At 45.7% G+C, this 15,382-nt stretch overlaps 1 protein-coding gene across 1 annotated transcript in view; it reads right to left on the bottom strand.

Moving 5' to 3' along the window:
- The window catches only part of TAP2 (transporter 2, ATP binding cassette subfamily B member), a 26,552-nt gene continuing 11,170 nt past the window's right edge, over positions 1–15,382 (bottom strand). Inside the window, exons 5-12 of the mRNA XM_069944281.1 lie at positions 14,308–14,513; positions 13,699–13,896; positions 13,251–13,379; positions 11,659–11,847; positions 10,594–10,767; positions 9,261–9,420; positions 1,393–1,529; positions 1–1,305 (exon numbers count right to left, since the gene is read on the bottom strand). Coding sequence (XP_069800382.1) covers positions 1,120–1,305; positions 1,393–1,529; positions 9,261–9,420; positions 10,594–10,767; positions 11,659–11,847; positions 13,251–13,379; positions 13,699–13,896; positions 14,308–14,513 — 1,379 coding nt within the window. The 3' untranslated portion in view covers positions 1–1,119. The remainder of the gene's footprint in view (positions 1,306–1,392; positions 1,530–9,260; positions 9,421–10,593; positions 10,768–11,658; positions 11,848–13,250; positions 13,380–13,698; positions 13,897–14,307; positions 14,514–15,382) is intronic.

A 15,382-nucleotide genomic window follows, 5' to 3' on the forward strand; every position in this document is an offset into this window, starting at 1 on the left:
TTATTTAAAGACAAACCCTTTATTACAGTAACATCAGGCAACAAGACAGGTATTACACACTACACTGATGAAGATACATGTAATATATTGGGCAGAAAAAGGTGCAAATGTTTTCATTACATTTTCCGCGTCCAATCCTGGTTTGGTCTAAAACTACAGACCACACCCGGCCTTAGTGCTGTATTAGATAGGTAGATGGCCCTTTCCTACAGTCAGCCACTGATCACACATCTTGTACATACAGACTTTATAGCAAACAAAAATTAAAAAACAGCCGCGTTTGCTTATGACCAAATATCTGGCCCTATTACCTGGGCCTGTGCTGGCCTATTTTACCATAGTTGTCTCATGTAATAGGATCTAGTATCTAGACCACTACTGAGTATTATAAAATATATTACCCTATACAGATTCAGCAGTACTGCTTCACCACTTGCTCCTGCAGATGTACCATTACCTCCGCTGTACAGAAAATACTCCGCTCTTCTTACCGTACAATAAGTGCATACTGTATGTAACGTCATAAAAAAACTGTGCATTATAGGGGAACGATCAGCAGGTTGATAGCCCCCTAATGCACACAGAGCGCGGAGGAGGAGGGCATGTACTTACCTTTCTCCCCAGCACAGTTCCAGTGCAGTTAGTAGTTGAATCTGCGGCCCGGAGCCCCGTTAGGAGCACTGCCCTGCCCCCATCATACTAATTATCATTAGATACACTGTACATTTACTATGGAACATGGTGCGGCTATGGAACTGACTAACTTTTCTCTGGTGCTGCTGTTCAGCAAATAAGAGATTCCTGCTGAAGGATATGCTTTTCAGTAATTACAGCACTAGCCAACTTTTTTCTGTAACTTTTTCTTTTCCCATCATTGGTTGTATACAGTATATATATATATATATATATATATATATATTTGCATATAGTTTCTTTCACTATAGCAGATATTCACTTTTAGGGTCATCTATAGACACAGGTTTATTGTACCTCTAGATAGATCCAGTCCTGGGTACATGTATACAAGATGGCGGTCGGAGCAGGTAAGGGACAGCAGTCTAGTAAAGCTGGAGATAGAAGCGCTGGTGATGACTTTGGTAAAATAAAATAAATGGGATTTCAGTCGCCATTGTGCAGGAGTCTACTGTAAGTCCCATTCCGCTGTAGGAGCTCGGCGTGTTTCCCCCGCTCTACTATCCGACCTCCCTCCAGGACCAGAATCTGATCGGCACTCTCCACAGTACGGAGCCGATGAGCGATGATCAGGACGGAGAGTCCCTCAATGTTCTGAACGGACTGCTGGATCTGTGGGAGAAACAGAGACATCAATATGGGAGAGTCCCCAGTCACATCAATGGCATATAATATATAATAATGTAATATAACAGGCACCTCGTGTTCTGTCTCAACGTCCAGACAACTAGAAGCTTCATCCAGAATAAGCAGCTTGGGCGTCCGTGCGAGAGCGCGAGCCAGAGCGATCCGCTGCTTCTGCCCAGCCCCCATCTGAGCCCCGCTGTCCCCAACATCTGACCAGACAAAGAGAACATTAGAGAAAAGAACACTTTTCTATAGGAAAAATAGAGAAATAACAATAATGGTGTAGACTTCTAGGAAGTACCTTCAGTTCACACAGTTTGCTAATTTTGAGGGATTCCTGTGCGGCATGGTCTACGTTAAAGGGGTAGTCCAGCGAAACCTGTTTTCTTTTAAATCGACTGGTGTCAGAAAGTTATATAGATTTTTAATTTACTTCTGTTTAAAAATCTTCAGTCTTCCAGTACTTATCAGCTGCTGTATGTCCTGCAGGAAGTGGTGTATTCTTTCCAGTGTGACACAGTGCTCTCTGCTGCCACCTCTGTCCATGTCAGGAACTGTCCACAGCAGCAGCAAATCCCCATAGAAAATCTCTTCCTGACATGGACAGAGGTGGCAGCAGAGAGCACTGTGTCAGAGTACAAACCCACTTGCCGGATCCGCAGCGAGTCCCCTTGCTGCGTATTTGCAGCGAGACTCGCTGCGGATCCCGGCCCTATTCTTTCAATGCCAGACAAACATCCCTGCTGCGAGTTTGTCCGCAGCCCGCCCTGTTAACCCCCTGCCGGCTGGACACTATACAATACCGGGTCCCCGTTCCTGCTTGCTTTGGGGCTCCTAGTGTCTGCACGTCCCGCTCGGCCAATCAGTGCGCTGCGGTGGGGCAGCACACTGATTGGCCAGGCGGGACGTGCCAGGAACCGCCGAAGCAAGCAGGAGCGGGGACCCGGTAATGTATAGTGTCCAGCCAGCCATGGCCGGCGTTAGGGGGGGGCAAAGAGGGCAGTTGCCCAGGGCCCCCATCCCCCAGGGGCCCCCTGCCCCAGTTACAGTGAGTGTTAGGTGCAGGACTGCACGGACAGCGTCCTGCAGCCTCTGTCAGTGATCTCTGGCTGCAGCTGATGGCTGCTATCAGGGGTCACACAGAGGCTACAGGACGCTCTGCTCCGGAGTGTGTAGCTTCCCCCTCCCCCTCCCTTCTGCACCATGTGACCTGGTCTTCCTGGTGAGGCTGGTGTGGAGCTGTCGGGACGATGGAGGAGAGGGCTGCAGGGTGAGGAGCACAGCCTCCTGCTGCTGCTGCCATGGACAAGGACAACTACACCCAGCATGCTGATAGAGGGGGTAAGTATACTGTACATGCAGTGTGTGTATGAATGCTATGTGTATAATGGATGGATGTAGTGTCTGTTACATGTCATGTGTATAGTGTATGGACTGGATGGTTTGGATCTGTATAATGTGTTTTTATGGATGTGTTAGTGTGTGTGTGTGTATGTGTGTGTGTGTATGTATGTGTGTGTATGTATGTGTATATATATATATATATATATATATATATATATATATATATATATATTAGTGTGAGTGTGTATAAGAAGCACTGCATAGACTGTATATAGGAGCTGCAGCCATTCCCTGGTGACCACTGAGGCCGGTGATTGGCTGCAGCTCCTATGTATAGTGTATGATGATGTCACTAAGGCAACACGGGGTATTTTATTGCGAAAAAAATAAGGTGGCGGTCACTGTATGGTGGTAATATTGGTCTGTATATAGTGTATATAGAGTCATTATGCGGTGGTCACTGTATGGTGGTAATATTGGTCTGTATATAGTGTATATAGAGTTATTATGTGGTGGTCACTCTATGGTGGTAATATTGGTCTGTATATAGTGTATATAGAGTCATTATGCGGTGGTCACTGTATGGTGGTAATATTGGTCTGTATATAGTGTGTATAGAGAGTTATTACCGCCATAGAGTGACCACCACATAATAACTCTATATACACTATATACAGACCAATATTACCACCATAGAGTGACCACCACATAATAACTCTATATACACTATATACAGACCAATATTACCACCATAGAGTGACCACCACATAATAACTCTATATACACTATATACAGACCAATATTACCACCATAGAGTGACCACCACATAATAACTCTATATACACTATATACAGACCAATATTACCACCATAGAGTGACCACCACATAATAACTCTATATACACTATATACAGACCAATATTACCGCCATAGAGGGACCGCCACATAATGCATAATGACTCTTTATACACACTATATACAAACCATTATTACCACCATAGAGTGACCACCACATGATATTGGTCTGTATATAGTGTATATACAGTCATTATGTGGTGATCACTCTATGGCAGTAATATTGGTCTGTATATAGTGTATATAGAGTTATTATGTGGTGGTCACTCTATGGTGGTAATATTGGTCTGTATATAGTGTATATAGAGTTATTATGTGGTGGTCACTCTATGGCAGTAATATTGGTCTGTATATAGTGTATATAGAGTTATTATGTGGTGATCACTCTATGGCGGTAATATTGGTCTGTATATACAGTCATTATGTGGTGATCACTCTATGGCAGTAATATTGGTCTGTATATAGTGTGTATATAGAGTTATTATGTGGTGATCACTCTATGGCAGTAATATTGGTCTGTATATAGTGTATATATAGTGTCATTATGCAGTGGTCAGTCTATGGCGGTAATATTGGTCTGTATATAGTGTATATAGAGTTATTATGTGGTGATCACTCTATGGCAGTAATATTGGTCTGTATATAGTGTATATATAGTGTCATTATGCAGTGGTCAGTCTATGGCGGTAATATTGGTCTGTATATAGTGTATATAGAGTTATTATGTGGTGATCACTCTATGGCAGTAATATTGGTCTGTATATAGTGTATATATAGTGTCATTATGCAGTGGTCAGTCTATGGCGGTAATATTGGTCCGTATATAGTGTATATAGAGTCATTATGTGGTGGTCAGTCTATGGTGGTAATATTGGTCTGTATATAGTTTATATAGAGTTATTATGTGGTGGTCACTCTATGACAGTAATATTGGTCTGTATATAGTGTATATAGGGTCATTATGTGATGGTCACTCTATGGCGGTAATATTGGTCTGTATATAGTGTATACAGAGTCATTATGCGGTGATCAGTCTATGGCGGTAATATTGGTCTGTATATAGTGTATGAAGAGTCATTATGCGGTGGTCAGTCTATAGTAGTAATATTGGTCTGTATATAGTGTATATAGAATCATTATGTTGCGGTCATGGTGTGGTGCTAATATTGGCGTGTATATAGTGTCATTATGGGGCGGTCACTTTATGGTGGTAATATTGGCCTATACATAGTATGTTTTCATCAATAACGGTATGGAGGTAATATTTGGTCCTGATATAGTGATTTTTTTTTATTTTATTTTTTAAAACCATGCATATAGATAGTTTTTGTGTTTACACCACTAGCGGCGGTGCTGACATGTAGCAGCGGTCCTGACATGTAGCGGCAGTCCCGGCATGTAGCGGCAGTCCCGGCATGTAGCGGCAGTCCCGGCATGTAACCTTCTGAATTGACTCAATGTGACTAAGGGCCATAATACACGGAGCGAAAATTGTCCTAACCTGGCCGATATCGCTCTGTGTATATAGAGACAACAGTAATCAAATGATCATTGTCTTTTGGCAAGTGTAAAAATCATTGTCTGCTGAGAGAGGACCAGAAGTGAGAGCTGGGACTGGGGGATCCCACAGACAAGGCCTGAGGACACCGGGGAACGTGATCAGCTAGTATATATCTTCATTGTTTACTATATACAGCAAGGGCTGCACACACATCACTAATGAGATATATATATATATATATATATATATATATATAATCTCATCTGGCCCCATCCTCCCCATACACATGAATGTTCGGCACAGCTGAGCGTTTCTGTGTTCTCTATAGGAGGGGTAAGCCATAGCCAGACAGATCTGATGACGGCTTGTCTCTCTGAGAACAAAGAGGTTGGATGTTGATTTTTCATCAAGCCCAACCCCATATGTCCACTGATATCATGTCAGAGGACTGTACAAAGCGCCCCATTCACCTTACACTGATGGCCGAACCCACCACGAGCAGCAGGTACCACCAAAAAGTGTTAGGGAACCTTAAATTGCTGCTACAATATTTCAGCATTTGGGGCCCCACCTTCAACTTTGCCCAGGGCCACATTTAGTCTAAAACCGGCCCTGCAGCCAGCAGGGGGTTGACGGGGCGGGTTGCGGACAAACTCGCAGCAGAGACTCGCTGCGGATCCGGCAAGTGGGTTTGTACCCTCAGACTGAAAAGAACTGCACCACTTCATGTAGGACATACAGCCAGGGCCGGCGTTAGGGGGGGGCAAAGTAGGCACTTGCCCAGGGCCCCCATCCCCCAGGGGCCCCCTAGCTCCTTCCTTCATTAGTGGAGCAGGAAGCAGAGCAGCACAAGCAGCTCCCCTGCTCCACTAATGAACGAAGGAGCTGAGCTGTGAGGACGGAGCGCCCCTCCTGCAGAGCTGCCTGTGCCCCACAGAAGAGGAGGAACGGCAAGCCCAGGTAAAGAAATAGAGGGGGGGGGGGGGGGGGGGGGTTAGAGGGTCACGGAGACTGGGGGCGGGACTTGCGGCCAGGGGGCGGTGCTTACGGCCGCGGGTGGGCGGAGCCTCGGGTGTCTTTATAAAACAGTAACCCCCTCCCCATATACTAGCCTAGCGAACAGTATACAGGAAGGGGGCAGGGGATCTTGTATGATGCAGTCCCCCCTTCCACCATATACTGTTCAGGGCCCTCCTCCCTCTGTATCTATGGGCACCAGGCCCTGAGCAGTACATGATGGAGGTGGGTGCTGAATCACACAGTATCCTGTATGATAAAGTACCCCCATATCTCTCCTCTGCTCTACTACTACCCCCAATACTACTCCTAATACTGCTCTACTATTACCCCCAATACTACTCCTAATACTGCCCTACTATTACCCCCAATAGTGCCCTACTATTACCCCCAATACTACTCCTAATACTGCTCTACTATTACCCCCAATACTACTCCTAATACTGCCCTACTACTACCCCAATACTACTCCTAATACTGCCCTACTACTACCCCCAATACTACTCCTAATACTGCCCTACTATTACCCCCAATAGTGCCCTACTACTACCCCAATACTACTCCTAATACTGCCCTACTACTACCCCAATACTACTCCTAATACTGCCCTACTACTACCCCCAATACTACTCCTAATACTGCTCTACTACTACCCCCAATACTACTCCTAATACTGCTCTACTACTACCCCCAATAGTGCCCTACTACTACCACCATCAATACTACTCCTAATACTGCTCTACTACTACCCCCAATAGTGCCCTACTACTACCACCATCAATACTACTCCTAATACTGCCCTACTACTACCCCCAATACTACTCCTAATACTGCTCTACTACTACCCCCAATACTACTCCTAATACTGCTCTACTACTACCCCCAATAGTGCCCTACTACTACCACCATCAATACTACTCCTAATACTGCTCTACTACTACCCCCAATAGTGCCCTACTACTACCACCATCAATACTACTCCTAATACTGCTCTACTACTACCCCCAATAGTGCCCTACTACTACCACCATCAATACTACTCCTAATACTGCTCTACTACTACCCCCAATAGTGCCCTACTACTACCACCATCAATACTACTCCAAATACTGCCCTACTACTACCCCCAGTAGTGCCCTACTACTACCCCCAATACTACTCCTAATATTGCTCTACTACTACCCCCAATAGTGCCCTACTATTATCCCCAATACTACTCCTAATACTGCCCTACTACTACCCCCAATAGTGCCCTTCTATTACCCCCAATACTACTCCTAATACTGCTCTACTACTACCCTCAATACTACTCCTAATACTGCCCTACTACTACCCCCAATAGTGCCCTACTACTACCACCATCAATACTACTCCTAATACTGCTCTACTACTACCCCCAATAGTGCCCTACTATTACCCCCAATACTACTCCAAATACTGCTCTACTACCCCCAATACTGCCCTACTACTACCCCCAATACTACTCCCAATACTGCTCTACTACTACCACAAATACTGCCCTACTACTACCCCAATACTACTCCTAATACTGCTCTACTACTACCCCAATACTACTCCTAATACTGCTCTACTACTACTCCCAATACTGCCCTACTACTACTCCTAATACTGCTCTACTACTACCCCCAATACTGCTCTACTACTACCCCCATACTGCCCTACTACTACCCCCAATACTACTCCTAATACTGCTCTACTACTACCCCCAATACTGCTCTACTACTACCCCCATACTGCCCTACTACTACCCCCAATACTACTCCTAATACTGCTCTACTACTACCCCAATACTGCTCTACTACTACCCCAATACTGCTCTACTACTACCCCCAATACTGCTCTACTACTACCCCCAATACTGCTCTACTACTACCCCCAATACTGCTCTACTACTACCCCCAATACTGCTCTACTACCATTGCTATTATTACCTCCACTCCTGATACTACTACTACTCCCAAAACTGCTACTCCCCTTATCTACTACTACACCCCTCATCTTATATGCTTCTACTATTGCTACACCCCTTATCCACTATGCCTATACTACTACACCCATCAAAAAATAAATAAAAAAAATCGAGAAAAGAAAAAACGAGATTTTATTTTTTGCCCACATCACCCCAGCCCTAGGAGATGCTATGTGCTGGGGGCGGGGGGGCATTTAACTATCAGTGGAGATGCTATGTGCTGAGGGGGCAACTATCAGTGGAGATGCTATGTGCTGGGGGGGGGGGGGGGGGGGGAACAGGGGAGATGCTATGTGCTGGGGGGGGGTAACTATCAGGGGAGCTGCTATCTGCTGAGGGGGCAACTATCAGTGGAGATGCTATGTGCTGGGGGGGGGGGGGGGAACAGGGGAGATGCTATGTGCTGGGGGGGGGTAACTATCAGGGGAGCTGCTATCTGCTGAGGGGGCAACTATCAGGGGGCTAGCTAACAGGTGTAAAACCTACAGTGAGATGCCTCCTATATTGGTGGATACTACATACTGGGTGGTGGAGGTAACTACCAGGAGAATTACCTACAGAGGGATACTGACTATATGTACTATGGAGGCACAGAGGGACCTATCTATCTATATAGGGCACAGAGGGGTCTTATTTAAGGTCACAGAAGATCACCCCACCTCGAGCAGCGCGCCAACCGCTGACAAAAAAGTATCGGGACCTTAAATTGCTGCTACAATGTTTTAGCATTTGGGGCCCCACCTTCAACTTTGCCCAGGGCCACATTTTGTCTAAAACCGGCCCTGCATACAGCAGCTGATAAGTACTGGAAGACAGGATGTCGCACTCCCTGTGTAAGCTGCTACAAGGACGGCAATTGCATTTTCTTTGTCTCTCCTCTGAGAAGAGGCAGAAACCATGAAGCTTCAGAGGCCGCTCACCACAGCCGAGAAAAACCAGACTAATCGTGGGCGATCACCTCAGCGCAATTACTGATGAGCTACTGTAACCGAACAGCAGGTGGCGCCATACTAACATGATTACTGGTAATCTGGTAATACAATTTGTATTACCAGATTACCAGTAATCATGTTAGTATGTATTATACAAGCAGTTTTAATCATTATAAATAGCAAATATTTAATCTATAATTTGGGACTGGATGTAATTATGATCACTACTGTTCCTGACACAACCTCTATAACATGTGGCGCTGGACTGTTATTGTGCTTGTACAATGTTATTCTTATAATACCTGTATTGTAGCCCTTCTTCAGGTTAGTGATGAAGTTCTCGGCCTTGGCCTGCCCCGCCGCAGTTCTCACTCGCTCATTACTCTTGTCGCTGAGTCCATAACTAATGTTTTCTTTTACAGTTCCAGCAAACAAAACAGGATCCTGAGCCACCAGCGCCACCTAGAGGGAACATTATCGAGATATTTTTACAGCCGTTTATTTAGCTTGCCGGAAGGGGGGGAGGCATGGCAAGGTGGGAGGGGGTGTGGCCTCCTCCTGCACCTAATTTATCAAGGTTTACACCTGGAAAGAGGCATAGACCAGCAATAAATCTGCATTTGCTCCAGAGCAGTTATAGATTTTTGCACAATGTCTGCATACGCCTCTTAGTAAATCCGGGGGAAAGGGGGCGGGGCACAAGCGTGTGGGATTTAGCCCGCTCAGCCAATCAGTGACTGCAGCCGCGTCCCGCCCCAGTCACTGGCTGCCTGAGAGGGGCATCCGTCAGCCGGGTCATGGCGTAGCCAGAGGGGAGCTAAGAAGACAGCCGACTGGGGTCCAGGAATGGGACATGGCGCTGTGCAAGCGCTGGGACAGGTGAATGTGACCTCTTTTTTTAAGTTCCCCCACCCCCAGCCTGGAATAATTTTTTTGCCTCGCGCCAGACTTCTCCGTTAAGGAACATATATTATTTCCATTAGGATGGTCCTGTATACTTGTATAGGCTGGGTTCACACTACGTATATTTCAGTCAGTATTGCAACCAAAACCAGGAGTGGATTAAAAACACAGAAAGGCTCTGCTCACACAATAATGAAATTGAGTGGATGGCCGCCATATAACAGTAAATAACGGCCATTATTTCAATACCACAGCCGTTGTTCTAAAATAACAGCAAATATTTGCCATTAAATGACGGCCATCCACTCAATTACAACATTGTGTGATCATAGCCTTTCTGTGTTTTTAATCCACTCCTGGTTTTGGTTGCAATACTGACTGAAATATACTGACTGAAATATACTGACTGAAATATACAAATACTGACTGAAATATACGTAGTGTGAACGCAGCCATATACTGTATGTAGTACCTTACTGTACAGATACTGATGGTCCTGTATACCTGTATATATGTAGTACCTTACTGTGCAGATACTGATGGTCCTGTATACTTGTATATACTGTATGTAGTACCTTACTGTGCAGATACTGATGGTCCTGTATACTTGTATATATGTAGTACCTTACTGTGCAGATACTGATGGTCCTGTATACTTGTATATACTGTATGTAGTACCTTACTGTGCAGATACTGATGGTCCTGTATACTTGTATATACTGTATGTAGTACCTTACTGTGCAGATACTGATGGTCATAGTCAGCCAGTGGTCGGCCATCAAGGAGGATTTGCCCACTCTGTGGCTCATAGAATCTCTCCAGAAGTGACACGCAGGTTGTCTTGCCGCCTCCTGAGGGTCCAACCAGAGCAGTGACACTTCCTGGAGGAAGGCGGAAGGATAGATCCTGTGGGGCAGAAAAAAGGACAGATATGAAGGAAGTAAGAGAACAGTCCACAAGTGTCCCTATATTCTTTAATGTAATTAAAAGGGGTTGTTCACCAATTTTTTTTTCTTTCAAATCAACTGGTGCCAGAAAGTGCCAGAGATTTGTAATTTACTTTTATTAAAAAATCTCCAGTCTTCCAGTATTTATCAGCTGCTGTATGTCCTGCAGGAAGTGGTGTACTCTCTCCAGTCTGGAGAGCAGGAGAGGTTTTCTATGGGGATTTGCTGCTGCTGTGGACAGTTCCTGATATGGAAAGAGATGGCAGCAGAGAGCACTGTGTCAGACCAGAGAGAATACACCACTTCCTGCAGGACATACAGCGCTGATAAGTACTGGAAGACTTGAGATTTTTTTAATAGAAGTAAATTACAAATCTCTGGCACCAGTTGATTTGAAAGAAAACGTTTTTTGGTGAGCAACCCCTTCAATCTAATGAGTTTGTTAGCTTTACTTCATGGGAGATAATGTGAACGTGGTGTGTGGCGGATTAACTTTACCATAGGCCCCAGGCTGTCCACCAAGCCCGGGCCCCCCCACCCCGCTGTAACAATGGCGGCACCAGCGTGGTGTTCATAGTACAAGATAACATCATGATGCCTTGATCTGTGCAAAATTGCGTTAAAAAAGCAGCAATTTTTTGCAAATCATGGCAGAAATGTAGCCAGGAGACAGTACACCGCTAAAAATATGTCTTTTTGGGTGGTCATGGGCCCCCAGGAGCTCAGGGACCCAGGCTACCGCCCGAAAGGGGCCTATTATATTCCACTACTATTCTCACAGCGCTCAGATGGTAACCCAATCACATATGTGGACTCACCCTTAGGAGACCTGTAATAGCTACACACTTACCTGCACGGCGGGGGTATCTGGCCGGGAGGGGTAATAAAATGTCACATTCTTGAACTCAAATTCACCGCGTAAATCTTTTGGACGCAGTGATCCTGCCGGGGAGATCTGAGGCTCCCGATCCAGGTACCGGAACACCTTGGAGGCCACTCCTGCTGAGTGAGTGATCTCGCTGAGCATGTGAATAAGACCCTGAAAACCAATGAAAAAGGATGCAGGTCAATGGCTGCAATGAGGAAAACATCTATGTTAAAGCGTTACTGTCATCTGTACTAACTTTTGATGTGTCATCAGATGTCAGAGATGGACGAACCTCAAACATACTCAGGCCATGTTCACACAACGTATGTTTTACATAAACCACGGCCGTTGTTGCAATTTGCACCGACCGTGATTTATGCAAAACACATGTTGCATTTGAATGAATGGATTCCCGGCCGGAGTGTACAACATAGCATACACTCCGGCCGAGATTCCATCCGGCCGCACAAAAAAATGACATGTCAGTTTTCTGCGGCCGCTATTCATTGATTAGCGGCCGCAGAGACCCTGTCAGTTCACACAATGGAGCGTGCGGCTCCGTCCGCAAGCTCCATTGTGTGCAGTGGCGAATTGGGGATGCGGGCGCACACAGATGTGCCCGCATCCCAATTAATCAGAAATGAAGATCATCCGACCGGATGATCTTCTCTGACCCGTATGGAGCAAACGTATCAGATGTTTGGCCAGCTGGGGAGTGAAGCGCACTCCCCAGGTCGTATCTCAGGATTGCAGTGGGTCTCAGGAATAAAAGGTATATTTAGTATTTAGTGACATATTTTACAGCAAGCTCCATGAACATAGACACAATGAACATCTTCAGACCCTAATCTTTGCATGGGACACATTTGTAGGCATGCTCTGTGGCCTCCGCAGAGGTCATTCTACACAGAGGGGGAGGCTGAGATGTCTTTTCTATCCTCTGGAGTCACTTTTACAGATCACTTCAGAAGCCTCCTCCTTATCATCACAGACAGAACAGGGAATCTTAGCTTAAAGGAGACCTGTCACCCCCCCCCCCCCCCCCCCCCCCCCCCCCTGTGCCGGGGTGAAGGCTGCCCGACTCCCCACTAGAGCCCCGGATACTTACCCCATCTCGCCAAGTCCCGCTCCTGGAGCCGGTCCTGGGACGGAGATATCATTCTCTATGGGTATCGGACTCATCTCTGCATTGTGCTTCCGGGCTTCCAACAAGGATATCTCCATCCCGGGATCGGCTCCAGGAGCGGGACTTGGCGAAATGGGGTAAGTATCCGGGGGCTCTAGCAGGGGGTCGGGCGGCCTTCACCCCGACATGGGTGGTGACAGGTTCCCTTTAATATTAGGCTTAGTGGCCAGAATAAAACTGCAACATTTCATGGTAAGTTTAAAATATAGATAGTAAAATGGAAAAATTGGAGTCAACAAAAAATCTTTAAACACACTTCTTCTGGCTCTGTAAAATGGCGGCTTTATTTGGCACCAGTGCTTAGAGTTGTCTTTCCAAGTGTCTCACATACATATGGAACATATGTCACGTCTAGCAAGTATTTAGGCCAATGTGATTTTTCTCCTACCCGTATATAATCATTGGACTCCATCTGGTAGATGATGAAAGACACCATGGCCCCGGTGCTGATCTCCCCTCTAAGGATTAATGTGTGTCCATAGCATAACATGGAGACCTGCGCTCCCAGATTAATGATCTAAGAGAAGGAAAGCATCAGGTTAGTTATGGAAAGCTTCCGGCTCCTCACATCTGGCCTCCTCCCACGCCACATTTACCATGATGTACGTCCACTCACAGGCGGAAATCATGGCGGAGATCTACCACCTGCTCAGGAGCAGGTGTAAATTTCTGTTGCCGCCATACGGCATGTGCAGATCAGGCCAGATTTACTAAGAGACGTGCCCCTTTAAGTGAATTTGTCAGACCAATTGGGGGCAGGGCCTAATTTAAGACCAGCATACGAGTATGTCGGTCTTCATAAAACACACATAAACTAATGGCGCTTGTTTCCTCACCCGTATTATCAGCAGGTACAGAGCTCTGACCGTGTCCCTCTTTATCTGCAGGACGTGAGTCTTTGTCAGTGACTCCTCATATCGCTTCACCTCTTCTTCTTCAGCAGCAAAGCTCTGCACAGTTTTCACTGACTCAACAATCTCTTTGGCTATATGACTAGAGTCGGCGATAGAATTCTGCACCCTCCTTACAAGATCCTTAGTAAAAAAAAGAATTTTAGGAAAATTAACAAATTCATATTTTAGAATGAAAATGTTCTTAATTTGGATATCACCATTTTTTATCGTCACACAGTGTCATCTACTTTCCCACTCTTCACCTCTCCTTCCTGCTTCCAAGATCACATCTCTCAGCAGAACCTGCCCGCTCAGCCAATCACTGAGAGAGGCAGGACAGCACTGTGGCCAAGGATTGGCTGAGCAGGCAGGTCTTGCTGAGATGACTCGCCTTAAATGGACGTGTGGCTGGAAGGTGCTGAAACCGGATCTGCAGGGGAGCAGGGTGGGTGAGTATAATATTTTCCTTAGCCAAGTATGAGACCAATAAGAAAATGATTACATTCTATTTTATCATAACAGACTTTACACACTTAGTACTCATGTACCTACCTCATGATAGATATTGTAGAAGTGCTGTACGGCAGAAATGAGAGGCATGCTGAGCAAGCTGAGGAGTGTAAGTCGCCATGATAGAGAGAACATGAAGTAATAATAACCGACACATTTAATGAGCGTCCGCAGTGTGATATTCACATTGGCAGCGATGGAGCGACTCACAAGAGCCGTGTCATTCGACAGTCGAGAGGAGATGTCACCTGCCAGAGAATAGTAAAACCTGAATGAATTTTCTGCTAAATGCTGACAGTAAAGCAGGATGTCACAAATAACTAATCGTTTCATTCACATTACAGCCCAAGAAAAAAAAATCTTAAAAGCAAGTCATGTGGTAAAGAAATAAGAAGGAATACTCACTCCCCTGATCCCCCATCAACCCCGCAGGAGCCGCCCACTCAGCCAGTCACAGGACAAGATGGGTCACTGCTGATTGGCTGAGAGGGCATTTCATGCTTGTTGGGACAGAGAGGAGGAGGTGCTGGCAGCGGGTATACTGGCACAGCCAGGACAGCAGGGGAGAAGGGACAGCAGTGGGCAGAGCTTTAAAACTTAGAATGGCTCATTGTGCACTTTTGAATTTTAAATTCGTCTTCTGGGACGTTCCCTCAAAGGCGCTGTATTATACAGACAAGTTACATAAACCCAGCAGGCCACTATTATCTATATATTTTTCCTCATAGGGAAAAGGGGCAGAATGGTAATTAAAGCACCTTAAGATTCACAGAGAGATTTATCTGACAGATTATTGAAGCCAAAGCCAGGAACAGACTTTAAACAGGGAACAGGTCATACAGGAAAGACTGAGATTTCTCCTCTTCTCAAATCCATTCCTGCCTTTGGTATCACAAATCTGTCATATTAATCTCTCTGTGTAAATGCACCCTTAAGCTATGTTCCCACGTAGTATGAGACCGGGTCACGGAACGGCTGGTCTCAGAAAAGATCATCCCGGCTAATACTGCAGTATCGGCCAGATGATCTTTAGCGCCGCAGAGTTCTGATGTAAGCTCATCAGTGCACGCCCGCATCATAACTCCCCACAGCACACAATGGAGTGAGCGGCCAGAGC

The sequence above is a fragment of the Dendropsophus ebraccatus genome, chromosome 10 (assembly GCF_027789765.1).
Source record: "Dendropsophus ebraccatus isolate aDenEbr1 chromosome 10, aDenEbr1.pat, whole genome shotgun sequence".
In the NCBI taxonomy this organism is placed as follows: Eukaryota; Metazoa; Chordata; class Amphibia; order Anura; family Hylidae; genus Dendropsophus; species Dendropsophus ebraccatus.